At 46.9% G+C, this 16,043-nt stretch overlaps 1 protein-coding gene across 12 annotated transcripts in view; it reads right to left on the minus strand.

Moving 5' to 3' along the window:
- Positions 1-16,043, minus strand: part of LOC138841551 (death-inducer obliterator 1-like) — a 56,146-nt gene that overhangs the window by 21,412 nt on the left and 18,691 nt on the right. For 8 of the 12 annotated variants that reach the window (XM_070042266.1, XM_070042265.1, XM_070042261.1 and 5 more), the window contains 5 exons: positions 13,425-13,566; positions 9,992-10,811; positions 9,103-9,424; positions 5,923-6,135; positions 4,752-4,965 (listed from right to left, as the gene is read on the minus strand). In XM_070042266.1, the coding sequence (XP_069898367.1) occupies positions 4,752-4,965; positions 5,923-6,135; positions 9,103-9,424; positions 9,992-10,809 (1,567 nt within the window). In that variant the 5' untranslated portion in view covers positions 10,810-10,811; positions 13,425-13,566. Of the gene's footprint in view, positions 1-4,751; positions 4,966-5,922; positions 6,136-9,102; positions 9,425-9,991; positions 10,812-12,005; positions 12,120-13,424; positions 13,567-14,064; positions 14,281-16,043 lie in introns of those variants that run through there. The other 4 variants (XM_070042262.1, XM_070042263.1, XM_070042264.1 and 1 more) reach the window with 3 other exon arrangements.

The raw sequence follows: 16,043 nt of genomic DNA on the forward strand, positions 1-16,043 counted from the left end.
AAGTTAGTAGCTCCAGGAATTGTGCCCTTCCCCTGCCCCGCTGCAAGGGAGGCCGTGATCCCAGACAAAACTTGCTGCCATGTTTGCACTAGAAATGCAGGGTTGACCGGGCACGGGGAAGGTACCGTAAATCCTGGGTCTTGTCAGAGGGCCAACGAGGATGCTATAGGACCACTGGCCACTGGGTGTCACTAGCGAACTTCAATAAATAAGGGGAGAAAATCTGCCCTCCACTGAAGGAATCACTTAAGGGAATTCGGGACAGTTGAGCAATTACCCAAATGAGTTACAACAGGGGAACACAATCCCCTAGAGAAGGTATAAGCCCAATGTTGCCAGGCAGCTGTGTCTGATGACAATCTCGTCTGCACATAGCTCTATCTCACCCAGTGATGCCAATTCCCTCCAAGCCTTACATCCTACCAGGTGGCAGGGCTGCCGCCATGAGGGCAGGCAGGGTCTCATCCGCAACACCTGGAAACTAGGCCTCAGACAAACCTGCTCCAGGATGACCAGCTCAGGTTCCCAGGAGCCACAAGATCTTCCCTAGGGTAAAAACCAGATACTGGCAAGAAAGAAATGGTTTGCATCTACAATATTCAATGTTTTATATGTTCAAATTATCCTTCAATCTGGGAATGGTGGCACTTGGGAGCTGGAGCAGGGTATAAGCATAAGTTGGCACGGACAGCAGGACAGCCCTGTCCCCATATGAAAATCCTTCAAAGGCCACAGGAAGTTACTGACGTCCTCTCTACGGGGACATGCAGCACAGGCTACTTGTCATCATGCTCCGCAGACAGCCATCAGTACTGCAGTGATTTGGGAATGTAAAAAAAAAAAACCAAAAACCAAAAACCAAAAAACCAAAAGGTATTTTTTCCTTGGTGAAGTTCAGAATTTGAGTCGCTTCCATTTTAACGGAGGCTAACTCTACATAAGCCTAAAAACTGCAACTGTGCATCTCTGATTTAACGATTCCACATTTATTGTCTTGAAAAACAGAACTGTGATTTATGCTAGGTTGGAAGAATTAATCAAATTACACTTCAAAGCGAACCACCTGGGTGGCCGGCCACACGAGTGTGCCGTCTGCCCAGCTACTGCTGTGCTGCCGAATGCCAGGATTTACAAGGATGGGGGCTTCCCAACCACCACCAGGAAAGAAGCAGCCAGTTTAACTGGCTAAGTTGCACACTAAACCTAGTATGACAGGAATATGCTAAAATAGTCCATGTACCCTCCCTGAAGTCCTCCAGACCCCTCCTGACAGCCCACGGAGACTCCGAGCGAAGAAGGCGTGGTTACCTTATGTTCTTCTCGATGACTCTTCCAGGTCTGTGGCAAATAAATGTTGCCTCCAACCTTCATTTAAATGAAGTAGCAAACATTCTGAACTTTCTCTAACTTTTAGAAGCCAAGACTATGTGAGTGTTGATGTGCAACAAGACTACTATATTTTACAACTTTATCTAGATATAGTGGAAGCTTGTACACTGTGTTGAAGAGTCACAGCATGCATCTTCAGAGGTGACTGCGCCATGACATCGGCAATGCCATCGAAGGATGTTCCTGGAGTGTTTGTCTTTACAGAGTATTTAGGGTGGATCCACTGCTCCAAAAAGGTCACTGGGAGCAGGTGAACTCCACAGAGCTGGATACATCAGCCCTCACCACCTCTCCAGCCTTGGGGGGGGGGGGAGGGGCAGCAGGGCAGACTGAAGGACGCTGCTGCTGCAGGATGGTACCAAGTAGGCTCACCTGGAAGTTGTCTATAAAATGCAAACAACTAATATGTCAAAAGAACGTTACTGTTGACAACCAAGAAGATTTCGGGTGGAGTATTAAAAAACAGCTGTCAAAGTAAATCCTTTATCAATATTCTGGGTATTTTTCCTCAAGGGGTAGAGATGCAGAGTCTGGTGGTCTGGCTCTCCCACTTCGTCTTATTGCCACTCAAGTTCTGGAGACCTAAAGGGCTCATGCAGCTGGAAAAACACCCCCTCCAAGTTTTAGAGCTCTTTACCCTCCCCACCCAACACACATTCACCCTGGGCATTTGTCTCTCCAGGGCTCCAGTGGCACGCGCTTCTGGAGCCAGGCCCAGGTACCCTGGTGAAACCATCTCCTCCCTGCCCACCACCAAAGAGCCTGGATGTCTGAGCAGCACATGCATCAAAAGGAAAATGCTTCTTTCTGGAGAAGACAAACAGCCAATCACCAGGATTTGCCTTGGCAGGTTGCTATGGTTTTCCATTTTAGTTTCCACAGTAGATAAAATGTTTTTCTGCCAAAACCTATTCAGATCCTGTGTTTTAGGTCCTTTAATAAGCCATTTAGTGAGTCCCAAATCTAGGAAGTATACATGTAATTATTTGCATCAGAATTCCACTTGAGAACTCTAGTAAATCAGGAACATTTGTTGGTTTATGCTGACAACAATGGCAGGTGGATTAAAGGTGGAAATAAAAAAACAAAAAACAAAAAACAAACAAAAACAGGACATGAAACCAAAAAGTACCACTAGGCTCTTGGAAAGAAAAAATTTTAAATGACAATTGTTTCTATAAGCTAAGGAAAATACACAGAAATTCCAGGGAAGTTTTAAAAGGCAACTCAGAGGAACAACTGCACGTGAATTCGTGTCACCTGAGTGTGGGGAGCAAAGCTTCGGGCGATGCAGGGCCGCTGCCTCCACCCCAGGGTGGCGCGGCGCTGGGAGGCCCTGTGGCTGCAGACCTCCGGGAGCAGCTGCAGCGGCTCTTCAGATGCACAGGGTGAGCCAGACATGCATCAATGCACAAGAAAGGCGAACAAGGAAGTGTTCGTAGAATTGGCTTCACTCCAAGGCCCCCCCCCCCCCCCCCCCCGTGTGCTTGCCAGCCAGTGGGGATGCAGTTCCACAAACTCTGTGTGGTGAGCCTCCCGCTGGACTGCGGGGGAAGAGAATGTGCCTGCTACTGAAACTGTTTGGGGGGAGAGAAGCAGACACTTTACCAATGACCCTACGCTTCTTCCAATCATTGGGAAGATGACATTTCTGAGGTAATACAAAAGAGGTCAGAAACAACCACCTTCGGACACAGGGCCCTTATTCATGCTCTATTTTGGATGTCCAGTTTTGATTTTGAGATGTTGAAGTGTTTTGTCCCAACTTTCTGCCCCTGAAGCCTACTGGCTTCATTGAGGAAGTGCTGAGTGGAAGAGGTAGAAGAGTCAAAGAAGAAACTTTCAAACTTAGAAACTGGCCTCCTCATTGACCCCCGAAATCCTTACACCTGTGTTCCGTGCTACAAGTAACAAGACTGTTAGGGTCCAACAATCCCAATCCTCCTCGCCAACTTTCCTCTCCTCAATACCACCTGTGTTTCGAGGGCAGCTGGAGATACTCAACCCCCTGTGCTGTGATATACCGTGGTTTTCTTTCCTTTATTCTCATGTGCCTACAACCAACTTAAAGCATTTTAGCTCAGTGTTCAAGTGGCTGCCTTCCACCCAGATAAGTAGCACTTGTTTTTAAATGAAGTCACTAAGTCTGCACTAATTCAGTAGCCGTTTGAGAGCAGGGACTTTGCCACGTAACACCGTAAGGTGCACTATGGTCCCTTATAATGCATCTTTCACTTAATTCAATTCACTTGTGATTCTATTTCTTAAGACTTGAGCCTCTTACATTCTCATTTTCTCTCTTTTTCTTTTGAGACCGAGTCTTACTACGTAAGCCCAGGCTGACTTTGAACTTTCAGACCTCTTCCCTACCCTAGCCTTCTGGAAGCATTTACAGGATTGTGCCACCATGCCTGGCCTGGCTACATGCCCCTTTTTTTCAGTCACATGAAACCTAGCACCTACCTGCACATACCCTCTTTGAGGAGACTTGCTGAAAGGCCAACCAAAAAGAAATAAAATACACATCTGTACTCCTGGAATTCAGGGCAATTTTACCTAGTGCCTTCTAAAGGCCACAGCATTATGATGAGAACATCAATAGAAACTAACTTGAATGTACTTCTGAGAAACAAGAATGAACCCAAGTGCAATGGCCCAATCTGGGGTTTCAGAAGATGTACTGGAAGGAAGCATCTTCATTTCATGGATTTGAAATGAAACAGGGGAGGCTGGGGAGAAGAGTCCTGAAACGTTCACCCTTAGGGCATCAGTTACTCACTATGGGGTCTGCTAAGCAGTGGTAATAGCCTTCAAAATTTGCACGTGTACTTATGGATGTGAATTGGACATGAACATAAGCCTTCCTATCTAGTTAAAAATGATCTAACTAGTGAAAAATACCGTTTCAGCCATCAGATGTAACACTAATCTCCAGAGAGGATCACAACATACAGTAGAGCAAGGACTGTTGTATAGAAAGTAGGTGCTGTGGAAAACTGCCCAAGTTCTGTGCAGGGCTGTGATAACACTACTGATGTCTGTACAGTGTGAGTCTGGCACGTGGGCAGTCCCAGGGCTGCTGGAGGCTCTGCTCCAATACTTACCAGAGCCCGATCCTGGAATAAAGAATTGCTTCACCAAGGCGAAACACTCAGGAGTGAGGTTCACGGAGCATTCTACAAAAACCAGGAGGTCCACAGGCTACTGACAATCACTCCTGGGTCCGAGGCTTTCTAGACTGAGGTGGCCTCTACCATCAGCACTAAGAAACACAGCAGCTGCGCGCATGGTCCCAGATCAGCCACAGGCAGCTACACTGAGCCTGAAAGATGGCCTGGAGGTCAGCCCCTGGACATACGTACATTTACACAACAATGTGGGCGCTGCTGCGACGGGCTTCTCGGGCTTCACGGCGTTGTAGTTGTGGTCACTTGCCCAGGATGGAGTGCTGCTTTCACAAGCTGCCTCCTTCCCTGAGGCTTCACTTCTAGGAGGGGCCACCATCACCTTCTTGGCTGGGTTTTCTTTTTTGTCTGGAGCTGGTCTCTTGTGCACAGAAGAGATTTTAATCCCTACCTGCATAATCAGTGAAACTTCAGTCATTAAGGTCAGAAATGACACTTCTGCTGCATTTCCCTGAGCAAGCAAGGTTGGAATGCTTCTTTGGGGCACCCAAATCCCTCGCCCATTTCAGATTTGCACCCCATTTAAATGCTCAGTGCGTTGTCTACATACTCAGCAACCACATATTTGGGGTCATATAAAGGCCCCTGACATGGAACTGGCCGAGGCACTTGGGAGGGCAAGGTGGAACAGGCCTGCCTGTGGGTGTGAGAATGCACTCGACACCTGGAGCAGAGGGCAGTGATGTGGAAAGAAGATAACCAACAACTGTGTTCTCAGGGGATTATTTCCCAGTGGTCCACACTGCTGCCCTTCTGCTGCACACAGGAACTGCTTTTCTTAGGGAGTTCTAAGATCCCAAATTACCAGCCCCAAAGACCAAGTCATCTAAAGGCAGGCAAGCATTTGAAAATAACCAAGCAGACGCCTGAGCAGCATCATTCATGCCTGCCTTCCTTCGTCACAGCAGAATGGGCTGTGAAGGCACATCCAGATGAGCCCCGGCCAGGGCTCTGGGTTTAAGAAAACAACTTGAGTGCTATGCATTTTGCTTCTTGCCAAATCACATGGAATACAAAAACAAGACAATTTTGAGACGTGCCTTATGGCACCTAACCTTGCCTGGAGCCCACGCCACCCTCTCTTAAAGGGCCCTGTGCACAGACTCGGCAGGTAAACACAGATGCCAACTTGAAAAGCTATAGTCTGCATCCTTGGTTTTCCACAGTGCCTAGGCTGCTCATTCCTGCTTTTATGTTAATCTTTCACTAGTGAGGGACTCCTCAACTAAAGGTGATCTGCATTATGTTGATACCTTGTCCTCTATACTCCAAAAGACAAGCCTATGGCAAGAACATTTCTGCGCATTTTCTCCTTCAATGGCTCAAAAAATGACCTAGGTCGGCTTACCTGAACACTGCACTTGGGAAGACTGAGTTTTTCTGGCTTCATCTTGACCTTTTCTTTAGGTTTTGGTTTTTGTTCTTTACCTGAGCTTAGAAATTTCATAGTAGCTGCTGCATGTTTGAGAATACAATCATTACTGCAGTACACTGAGTCAGGCTGTGCCACACTGGAGCACCCAGGGCCAATGCATCTAGCAGCACCGGGAGCCTCCACAACCTGCAGGGCAAAACAGGTGACTTTAGACAACGTACGTGGCAACACCTGCAGCCGGAGTGCTTTGTGACAGCACTGTGACAGGACCGCTGCCACTGTTCAACTGAGAGACCAACACGACTTTCTGTATGCATCAAAATCGATCTCTAGTTGAGCTTGTAGTCCCAACACAGGAAGCTGAGGCAGAAAGATGTGACTGTCCTTCATATCATACAAGAGCAGCACTCTGAGGTAGCTCTTGGCTCATGCAGTTTGTACAGTTCCCTCCCATGGGCATTCACCTCCACGTCCATGGTGAGATTCTATTATAGAGCAAATGTGTGGCCCTAACTGAGATAATTAAGTCAAAAAAGCCATATCAAACTTCTTAAAAGGGGGACTGGGACTTCCCCATAATAGATTTCATGGCTGGCTTGTGATGTGAAAGTAGGATTGCTCCCCCCAAACAAACAAAACCCAAAAGACATAGAATATCCAACTAAATCTAAAATTTCAACTCGAGGAAAGGTGGTTCATGCCTGTAATCCCAACACTAGGGAGGCTGAGGCAGACAGAAAGACTGAGAGTTCAAGATCGGTTTGAAACAAATCTGAATTTCAGAGAAACCATTAGTTTTGTTTAAGTATGCTATAAAAATTGCATGGAGGGCAGGGAAGGTGGCTCAGTGGTAGAGTGCTTGCCTTGCATGCATGAGGCCCTGGGTTTGATTCCTCAGCACCACATAAGCAGAAAAAAGCCAGAAGTGGCACTGTGGCTCAAGCGGTAGGCCACTTGAAGAGCTGAAGAGCTAAGGGACAGTGCCCAGGCCCAGAGTTCAGCCCCCACAACCAACCCTCCCCCCCCCCCCCCAAATCACATGGAGCAGGATGCTAGTGGCTCAGGCCTGTAAATCCTAGCTACTCAGGAGGCTAAGATCTGAGGATCGCGGTTCAAAGCCAACCCGGGCAGGAAAGGCCATGGGACTCCCATCTCCAATACACTGCTCAGAAAATGAAGTGGTGCTGTGGCTCAAGTGGTAGAGCACTAACCTTGAGCTGAAGAGCTGAGGGACAGCGCCCAGGCCCAGAGTTCAAGCCGCCCCCTCCCCCCAAAAAAAGAAAAAAGTTAAAAAATGGCATGGGAGGCACACACTAAACCAATAGCCACAGTCAGTCCGATTGCAGTTCTTGAAGGCCCTGAGGACAGGACTCAGCTACACATGCTAGGCTCTGACCACACAAACTGGAACATGGATGCACATGTTTAAGCTAAGTTTGTGGAGACCTGTTGGCAGAATTAGGACATGAAGAGTCCACCAGAAGCCTACTTGTCTTTACTTTCTTTCTTTCTTTCTTTTTCTGGTCAGTCCTGGGGTTTGAACTCAGGCCTGGGTGCTGTCCCTGAACTTCTTTTGCTCAAGATTAGCACTCTACCACTTGAGCCACAGTACCACTTCCGGCTTCTTCAGTGTATGTGCTACTAAGGAATTGAACTCAGGGCATCATGCATGCAAGGCAAGCATTCTACCACTAAGTCACTTTCCCAGCCTTGTCTTCACTTTTTTTTTTTTTGTCAGTTGTAGGGTCTGAACTCTGGACCTAGGCGCTGTCCCTCAGCTCTTCAGCTTAAGGCTAGCCTCTACCACTTAAGCCACTGCACCACTTCTGGCTTTTTTTTCTGCTTATGTGGTGCTGAGGAATGGAACCCAGGGCCTCATGCATGCAAGGCAAGCGCTCTACTACTGAGCCACCTTCCCCACTTCCGCCTTTACTTTCTAAAGGATGCCTAATGGTGCAGATGAAAAACACACAAGCATGTCCTCTCACATTTCCTACTGCAGTAGCTCATTTCTCAAATTAAAAATTTAACAATTGTTTTTCCTCTATTGAATCTAAGTTTTACCTAGAATAAAATTTAAGCTCATGTCAAATGTATTGTTAATAGAGTTCAAGACATTGATGACTGTTCTAAATGCAGTATTAACAGGGCCACATTTTCTACAAAATCCCTCATAGTATCTCTATTTTCTGCTGGCCCTGGGGCTTGAACTCAAGGCCTGCTGCTGAGCCTCCTTCTGCTCAAGGCTTGCACTTTACCACCTGAGCCACAGTGTCACTTCCGTTTTATTCTGAGTAGCAAATTGGAGATGAGAGTCGAGAGTCTCAGGGACTTTCCTGCCTGAACTGGCTTTGAATCATGATCTGCAGATTTCAGCCTCCAGAAAAGCTGGGATTACAGATGTGAGCCACCAGCACTTGACTTCCCTCATATTATCTTTATCACACACCAAGTTAAACAGCCCAGATCTCACTCACAGCTAACACAGTGTGAGTATGGTAAATGTTAAGGCCGAGATGCCTCTAGCATAGAAATCTCGGCTTTGTCGGGACCCTAGAATTGCTGGAGGACAGGCTGTGAGGTAGGCCATATGACGTTGCAAAAATGTGTTGAGTGGCATTCCCGTGGGAGCTGGAATGGAGATGCATGAGAGCAGGAGACAGCGGTCCTGAGGAGCCGGAGCTGCTGTGGGAACCGTGAAAATTATGGCCCACAAAGGCATCAAGTGGACAGTGGAGATCAATGTCAGACTTCAGAAACCATGCAATGCATGTCAGCATGGGCAGTGCAGGCTGACAGCATATACTTGGCACAGGACAGTGAAAAGGATACTGAGGCTCAGGCTCACTTTGCTCAACAATTCTGCCAACACACAATACCAAGAGTATGTAAAGAAAAAGAAAAAGAATACTTAAAAAAAAAAAAAAAAAAAAAAGGTCCGGCAGTAACAGAATGGGAGAGAGGGCAGAGGGTGGCACTGGGATGGTGAGATGAGACCGAAGTGGAGCAGAAGACGCTCTCCTAACAGACACATGCCTCCTTTGCAAAGGCCGAGAGTGTTTCAAAGGAGGCCCCGGCCGTGGGTCTCACCGCCGACGGCAGGGCTGCCGCCTATCAAGTCCACCCTTTGAGTTTGCCTCGGCAAATACTTACAGGCTGGAATATCTTGAGTTTTTTCTTGCCACTGGGATTTGCAGCTTTCTCGATTCTACCTTTTATCCCCTGGTCCTCACTAGACTTCTGCTCCACTGTCCCTATACTTGTGCACTCTGTGCTGTCAGCGCCTTCAGGTCTACATCTGAGTTCCTGCTCCTCTGTGGCTTCTGAGTTTGTCTCATCCTGCACTTGCAGAATGGTGCAGTTTGGGCAGATGTAATCTTCCCCATTCCTTTCCAGGAGCCGCCCTCGGGCCTCGGAAATGCCCACGCAGTCACCATGGAACCACTCCTCACATCGGTCGCAGCAGATCATAAACCTGAAACGACACAATGATGCATCACAAACCGTTCATCCCTAGCCGACACCACTGTTTTTAACCTGATGAAATACAAATACACAGAAAAATGGAGAGAACAAAACTAGGAATACCCATATGCCCCTTTTTTAAGGCTTAATCACAATTCAGCTAAAGCTGCTTCATCCTTTGGCTAGAATATTTATAACACTGAACTAGAGAGCTGGGATGTATCTTGTTCAGTGGTAAAGCACCTGTCTGGTACATGCAAAGCCCCGGAGTCTTCCGTGTGTTGTCTCCACACAACCAAATGATGCCCACAGCACTCCCCCGCCCTCCCCAGCGAACAACCCTGGTGTGGAATCTAGTCACCACTCACGCCATGTCGGACACCGACTCGGTGGTTACCTGTGGCTGATGCGAGGCACTCTGTACCCACTTTTGTTTCCTTTTTCAATAAGCTGCTCATCGAGCCCAGCTTTGAAGCACTCTGGCATCAAAGCACATGGAAAGTGCCCTCACTACTGTCCCGCCCGTGGCTCACGCTAAAAGCAGCAGCGCCTCTCCTCCCTCCACCCACCCACCCACCTGTTGTTGTGAGGCTGGCGGCAGATGCAATACAGAGCATTGGGGTCATAAACTTCACACTCGGGCTTGGGTTTTCCTGTGTCCCCAGGGCCTTCATCTTCCGTTCCTTGAGTTTCTGTTCCCTCAGACAGATTTTCTCTGTCACTTTCGGAAGCCTGGGCCCCGGCCCCCTGGCCAGCCTCAGGCTCCCGTTTGCAGGGTGTGGCGTCCTCACCGGCGCTGCCCGCCTCCGTGTCCACAGTGTCACCGGGGCGCTCCTTCCACGGGCGATTCTGAGTGCCTTTCGGGGGCCTCTCTGCGGACCCCTCTTCTCGCTTTCTTCGAAGGCGACTCTGGAGCTCCTTCAGAGTAAGGCCGTCACTGTCACTGTCAGAGGTGTCTTCCTCATCATCACCCCCTCTGACCTTTTCAGAGACAGAGCCTTCCTTCACCCCCGAGGAGCTGGGCACAGAGCCACTTCTGATTTCAGAGCTACTCTCAACGCTCCCTTCGGAGGCAGTCTCCCCGTCTGTGACGGGGCAGGACGCAGGCTCCCCGGAGTCCTCGAGGGAGACAGGTACGCTTTTCCTTCCGCGTCTGCGCACTGTGGTAAGGAACTCTTCCACCCGCTCCGTGCGCTTCGGCTGCCGCCCGCTGCGGCGCAGGGAGAGGCTGTGCTGCTGGGGCTGGGGCTCGGCAGGGTCCGCCTCGGCATCTCCTGCACCCTCACGCTTAGCGATTGTGGTTCTCCGAAACCCCCATGTTTTCCTGAACTCTTTGCTTGTGGGCTTGATCGCCTTAGGTGCTTCTTCACTGCTTGGGTCCCCTTTGTCATCCATACCTAATAATAAAGGACAATCACATCACAACAAACCACCAAGCCATCAAAATACACAGCCTTGAATCAAACACCAAGGGGCATCTATGGAGTGCAACTTAGAAACAACAGTGAAATGAGACATTTTTCTACTTTCAAAGTGGTGTTGTACATAAACTCTAGTAGTACACAGCAAATACTCCATTTAAAATCCAGCCAACAACTCCAACATGTAATATCACCATCTAACTACTTAGAACACTTATCTTTACAAAAAGGGCAGAAAATTTATGGAGCAGGGCTGGGAAGGTGTCTCAGTGGTAGAGCGCTTGCCTTGCATGCCTGAGGCCCTGGGTTAGATTCCTCAGCACCACATAAGCAAAAAGAAAAAAGCCGGAAGTGGCGCTGTGGCTCAAGTGGTAGAGCGCTAGCCTTGAGCTGAAGAGCTGAGGGACAGCGCCCAGGCCCAGAGTTCAGACTCCTCCCCCCCCCAAAAAAAAAAAAATTTTTTTTTTCTTTTTTTTTTTTTTGGTCCGGTCCTGGGGCCTGTACTCTGGGCCTGAGCGCTGTCCCTCAGCTCTTTAGCTCAAGGCTAGCACTCTACCACTTGAGCCACAGAGCCACTTCCGGCTTTTTTATTTTTGCTTATGTGGGGCTGAGGAATTGAACCCAGGGCCTCGAGCATGCAAGGCAAGTGCTCTACCACTGAGCCACCTTCCCAGCCCCCAAAAAAAAAATTTTATGGAGCAGTTCAAGGACATGACCAATGAAGTCGACAGACGCTTAAGTGGTGCTGATGTCTACACCAGTCCTGCAGTGCTTTGCATGGAGCTGGCTGCCCAGGAGCAAGAGAGCACTGGATGCTGTGCCTCTCTGGGTGCTGCCCATGAGAGGGCTGGCCAAGTCAGTCCTGGCTTTTGCTCCTGCCCACTGCCCATCCCCCCCCCCCCAGCCTGATCTAAGGACAGTCTTGGGCCTTGCATATTAGCCATGCTCCAACTGAGTACAGAATAACCCTTGCGACTCAAAGTGCAGGAAAGACTGCCCAGATCCCAGATGTGAGGCAGGGCTTAGACCTCACTTGCTCTACTGAGTGCACGACTCAGGTGACAGTTTCAGGGTCTACTTCTGTTTTCTTTCACTTTCTTTTTAAAGATTAAAGGATATATATAAGCCTTCTATTTCTAAAACAACAAAACTGGAAAAAATTGGTACTACCTTGAGGCTTCTTTTCCTAGCTGTTCCAGGTTTTTAGTCACATCTAAAAGCTAATGATGGTCAGTTTTACACCATGCTCCATCCAAGAGAAAGGACTGGTATGAAAGGAAAACCCTAAAAAAACGTAAAATATAGAAATTTAAGATTACTAGCATGTAACGTCTTCCCCTGGATGGTCTATCTGGTCCTTCCTACAGCTGTCACTTGGCTGTGGCAATTGCCTGCCAGTCATCTCCATCAGTCTGTAAACCTTAAGCTGCACACTCCAGGTTACCCAGACTAGGCTGAGAGAGAGAGTATATCACCTCTTTGGTTACTTGAGGGGATCTCAGTTGTTGAAGGACCCAGCTCAACGAACAGCAATGCAAGTCATAGGGCAAACCCCTCCAACTACCTGGGCACTGAGGACCTGCCAAGGGGGTGAATAGATGGGGCTCAGCTTGGTGACAATGAACTGCTTTTACTCAGGGGAAGTACTGGCCTCCAAAAGACAAGACAAGGTGGAATTTGTTTCTTAATCAATATATATGGCAAAGTAGTTACCAAACCACATTAGTTACAATTTCTTATTACTGCTAGAATTTTTTTGGGGGGTGGTAAAAATGGGTCTGCCGTTTAGGTAAACCACCAAATTTACAACAAAAAAAAAAAAAATTTTTTTTTTCTTTTGGGTCCAGTCATGGGGCCTGAACTCTGGGCCTGGGCGCTGTCCCTCAGCTCTTCAGCTCAAGGTTAGCGCTCTACCCCTTGAGACACAGCACCACTTCCGGCTTTTTTCTTTTTGCTAATGTGGTGCTGAGGAATCAAACCCAGGGCCTGATGCATGCAAGGCAAGCGCTCTACCACTGAGCCACCTTCCCAGCCCCACAAAAAAATTTTTTTAACTAAGGTCAGGTTCTACCACTGAGCCACATTCCTCAACCACACTCTCCATTTCTACTCAAGATAGTTTAAAAAGCAGCCCAGCCCAGACCACCTTTCACCATACACTGAATAAGATAACTGCAAAGATAAAGAAACATCATCAATTCTTAACGATAATCAGAAACTTTAAAAACTGGATTAGAGATTAGAATATGTCAAATAAATATAAATGCGACTTCACATTTATTATAACTAGTGCCATTTAAAAGGAAATATAGGGGCTTCTGGGAAGTTAGCTCAGTGGTAGAGCACTTGCCTTGAACGCCTGAGGCCCTGGGTTCAATTCCTCAGCACCACATAAGCAAAAAGAAAAAAGCCGGAAGTGGTACTGGGCTCAAGTGGTAGAGCGCTAGCCTTGAGCTGAAGAGCTGAGGGACAGCGCCCAGGCCCAGAGTTCAGGCCCCACGACCGGACTCCCCCCCAAAAAATAAAAAAAAAAAAAGGGAATATAAATGTTATTTTCTTGCCACTGTTGTAATAATACTGATACTTTACCTGGAAAGTCTGGGTGCTGCTGGAAGCTGGGCCCAGGCCCGGCAGATGACCAGGCCTTGTCACACTGCTGCCAGTCACTGCTCTTGAGAAGGTTCAAGCTCCTACAAGCGAGACTCTTGAGATACTGATGGGGAATGAGCACCTGGAGGAAAATGAAACACACGTTATACACTTAAAGTAACTATAAACCACACAACAATAATTTTTTTAAAAGCCAATTTTTCCAAGTAACATTCTGAATGACCTATAAAGGCATCAGGAAAAAAAATCCTGACCCTTTGTTAAGCAGTACTGATAGACTCTGGCAGAAGAACTAGGATGGCCCAGTGAGGCCCAGCCATGAGTTTTAGATTAGTCCAGGAAAGGCAGGCAGAGGCATCACAGAGGGCTCTGGGATGATGAGCTGACCTAGCTCAAGAGAAATCCAACAGGGCAGTGAAACACAAACAAAAAGCTTTGCACACAAAATTACTGTATGTATATAATCACATATTACATGTAATTACTTTGTCTTATTATTAACTATACAATCATTTTAATTTAAAAGCTAAGAACGTTTGAAGACTTTTACATTTACTAAACATCAATGTAGCATGGTTAGTTTATGTGCATTAACAAAATGTAAAGTTTAGAAAAACACCTTTTCCTTCTTTCCTCTTTCAAATAATCTGAGTATCAACACTGGAGATGCGTTTGCTTGTAGGCAGTTTCTACACTACCTCTTCACCACACTGACCCAAAAGCCCCTCTCTCTTACCTCCGCCTCCACTGCTCCAACTGCCTTCCAGCTAACTGTGGTCTCCCCAGCAACCCAAGACAAAGGACAAACACTTGCTCTTCTTTAAAGGGACAGCGGCCATTCAGACTGCCTATCTACTCTCATTAGGCAGGTGGTGTGGTGGCAGGTACTGGCCTTAAGTCACATGATCTCCATAGCCTCCAAGAGACCTTCTTTGAGGGCTCAGATTACTCAAACTGGGCATTGATGGCTCATACTTACAGTCCTAGCTACTCAGGACACTAAGGTCTAAGGATCCAGGTCTGAAGCCAGTCTGAAGGACAAATCTATTTTCTCCAACGAATGAGCAAAAAGCCAGAGATGGAGGTGTGACTCAAGTGGTACAGTAACAAGCTTGAATGAAAAAAGCGGGCACTGAGTTCAAGCCCCAGTAGTAGGGAAAAAAACAACAACAAAACTCAAAAGACACTGGAGGGCTGGGAAGGTGGCTCAGTAGTAGAGTACTTGCCTAGTATACATGAAGTCCTGGATTCGATTCCTCAGAACCACATACACAGAAAAAGCTGGATGTGATACAGTGGCTCAATGGTAGAGTGCTAGCCTTGAGCAAAAACAGCTCAGGGACAGTGCCCAGGCCCTGAGTTCAAGCCTCAGGACTGGCAAAAAAATAAAAAACTGGAAATAAAATTGTATTTTTTACAACACTAAGCATTTATAAAGGGAAAGGAATTAAAATGTTCTTAGAATAAAATCATAAAAAAAGCAATTTATATGTGAATTTGAAACGTTTCTGGATTTCAGTTCTGAATATAATTAAGAAGGAAAAATGCAGTTATTTCTATCAATTAGAATGATAAAGTGCATTCAGAACAGATCATTTTATATTGCAAATGTTTTTCATGATTTTATCAACAAATACAATTTTTTTTGTATGAGATTAAAAACATATCAAAGCTAAAGTGGGAAGAAATAAAATATATGCATAAAATTGTTAAAGTTTCTTTTACGATTCAGTACTACATAGCACAGACTATATAGCACAATTGCAATGGAGAAATGCAACCACATCATATTCATATTTTCTTCCCAGAAAGGAAAAGTGCAAATGGTTATCACTGAGTATACAGAATCTAAATGTTTCTACATTTTAAATTTTTTTTGGGGGGGTCAGTCGTGGGGCCTGAACTCTGGGCCTGGCGGCTGTCTCTCAGCTACTCAGCTCAAGGTTAGTGCTCTACCACTTGAGCCACAGCGCCACTTCCGGCTTATGTGGTGCTGAGGAATGGAACCCAGGGCCTCTGGCATGCAAGGCATGCCCTCTACCACTTAACCACCTTCCCAGCCCCTCTATTTTTTTTTTTTTTTTTTTGGTGGTACTGGTTTGAACTCAGAGCCTTTATACTTGTTAGGCTGGTATTCTACCACTTGAGCCCACACCACCAGCTTTACTTCTTGCTAGTTACTGAGATTATGGAGATAAGAATCTAGAAAATTTTTTGCCTTGGCTGTCCCCTAGCTGTGACCCTACAAATTTCAGCCTCCTAAGTTAGTTAAAATTCTAGATTGAGCGGAGCACCTGAAATCCCAGCCCTCCAGGAGCTAAGATATGAGGATCTCTTTCAAAGCCAGCCCAGGCAGGAAAGGCCGTGAAGCACTTATCTCCAGTAAACCACAGAAACCCTGAAGTGGCACTGTGGCTGAAGAGCTGAGGGACAGCACTCGGCACTAGAGTTCAAGCCCCGTGACCGACAAATAAAATAAATAAAAATAACAATCTAGGTTTCAGGTATCAGTATCTGTTTCACTTTTTTTTAGCACTTTTTTCTTTTCCTTTTGTCTATCTGTCTTTGGGAGGGCACAGAAATGGTATGACAAAGGGT

The sequence above is a fragment of the Dipodomys merriami genome, unplaced genomic scaffold (assembly GCF_024711535.1).
Source record: "Dipodomys merriami isolate MVZ:Mamm:240054 unplaced genomic scaffold, mDipMer1.0.p SCAF_322, whole genome shotgun sequence".
NCBI lineage: Eukaryota > Metazoa > Chordata > Mammalia > Rodentia > Heteromyidae > Dipodomys > Dipodomys merriami.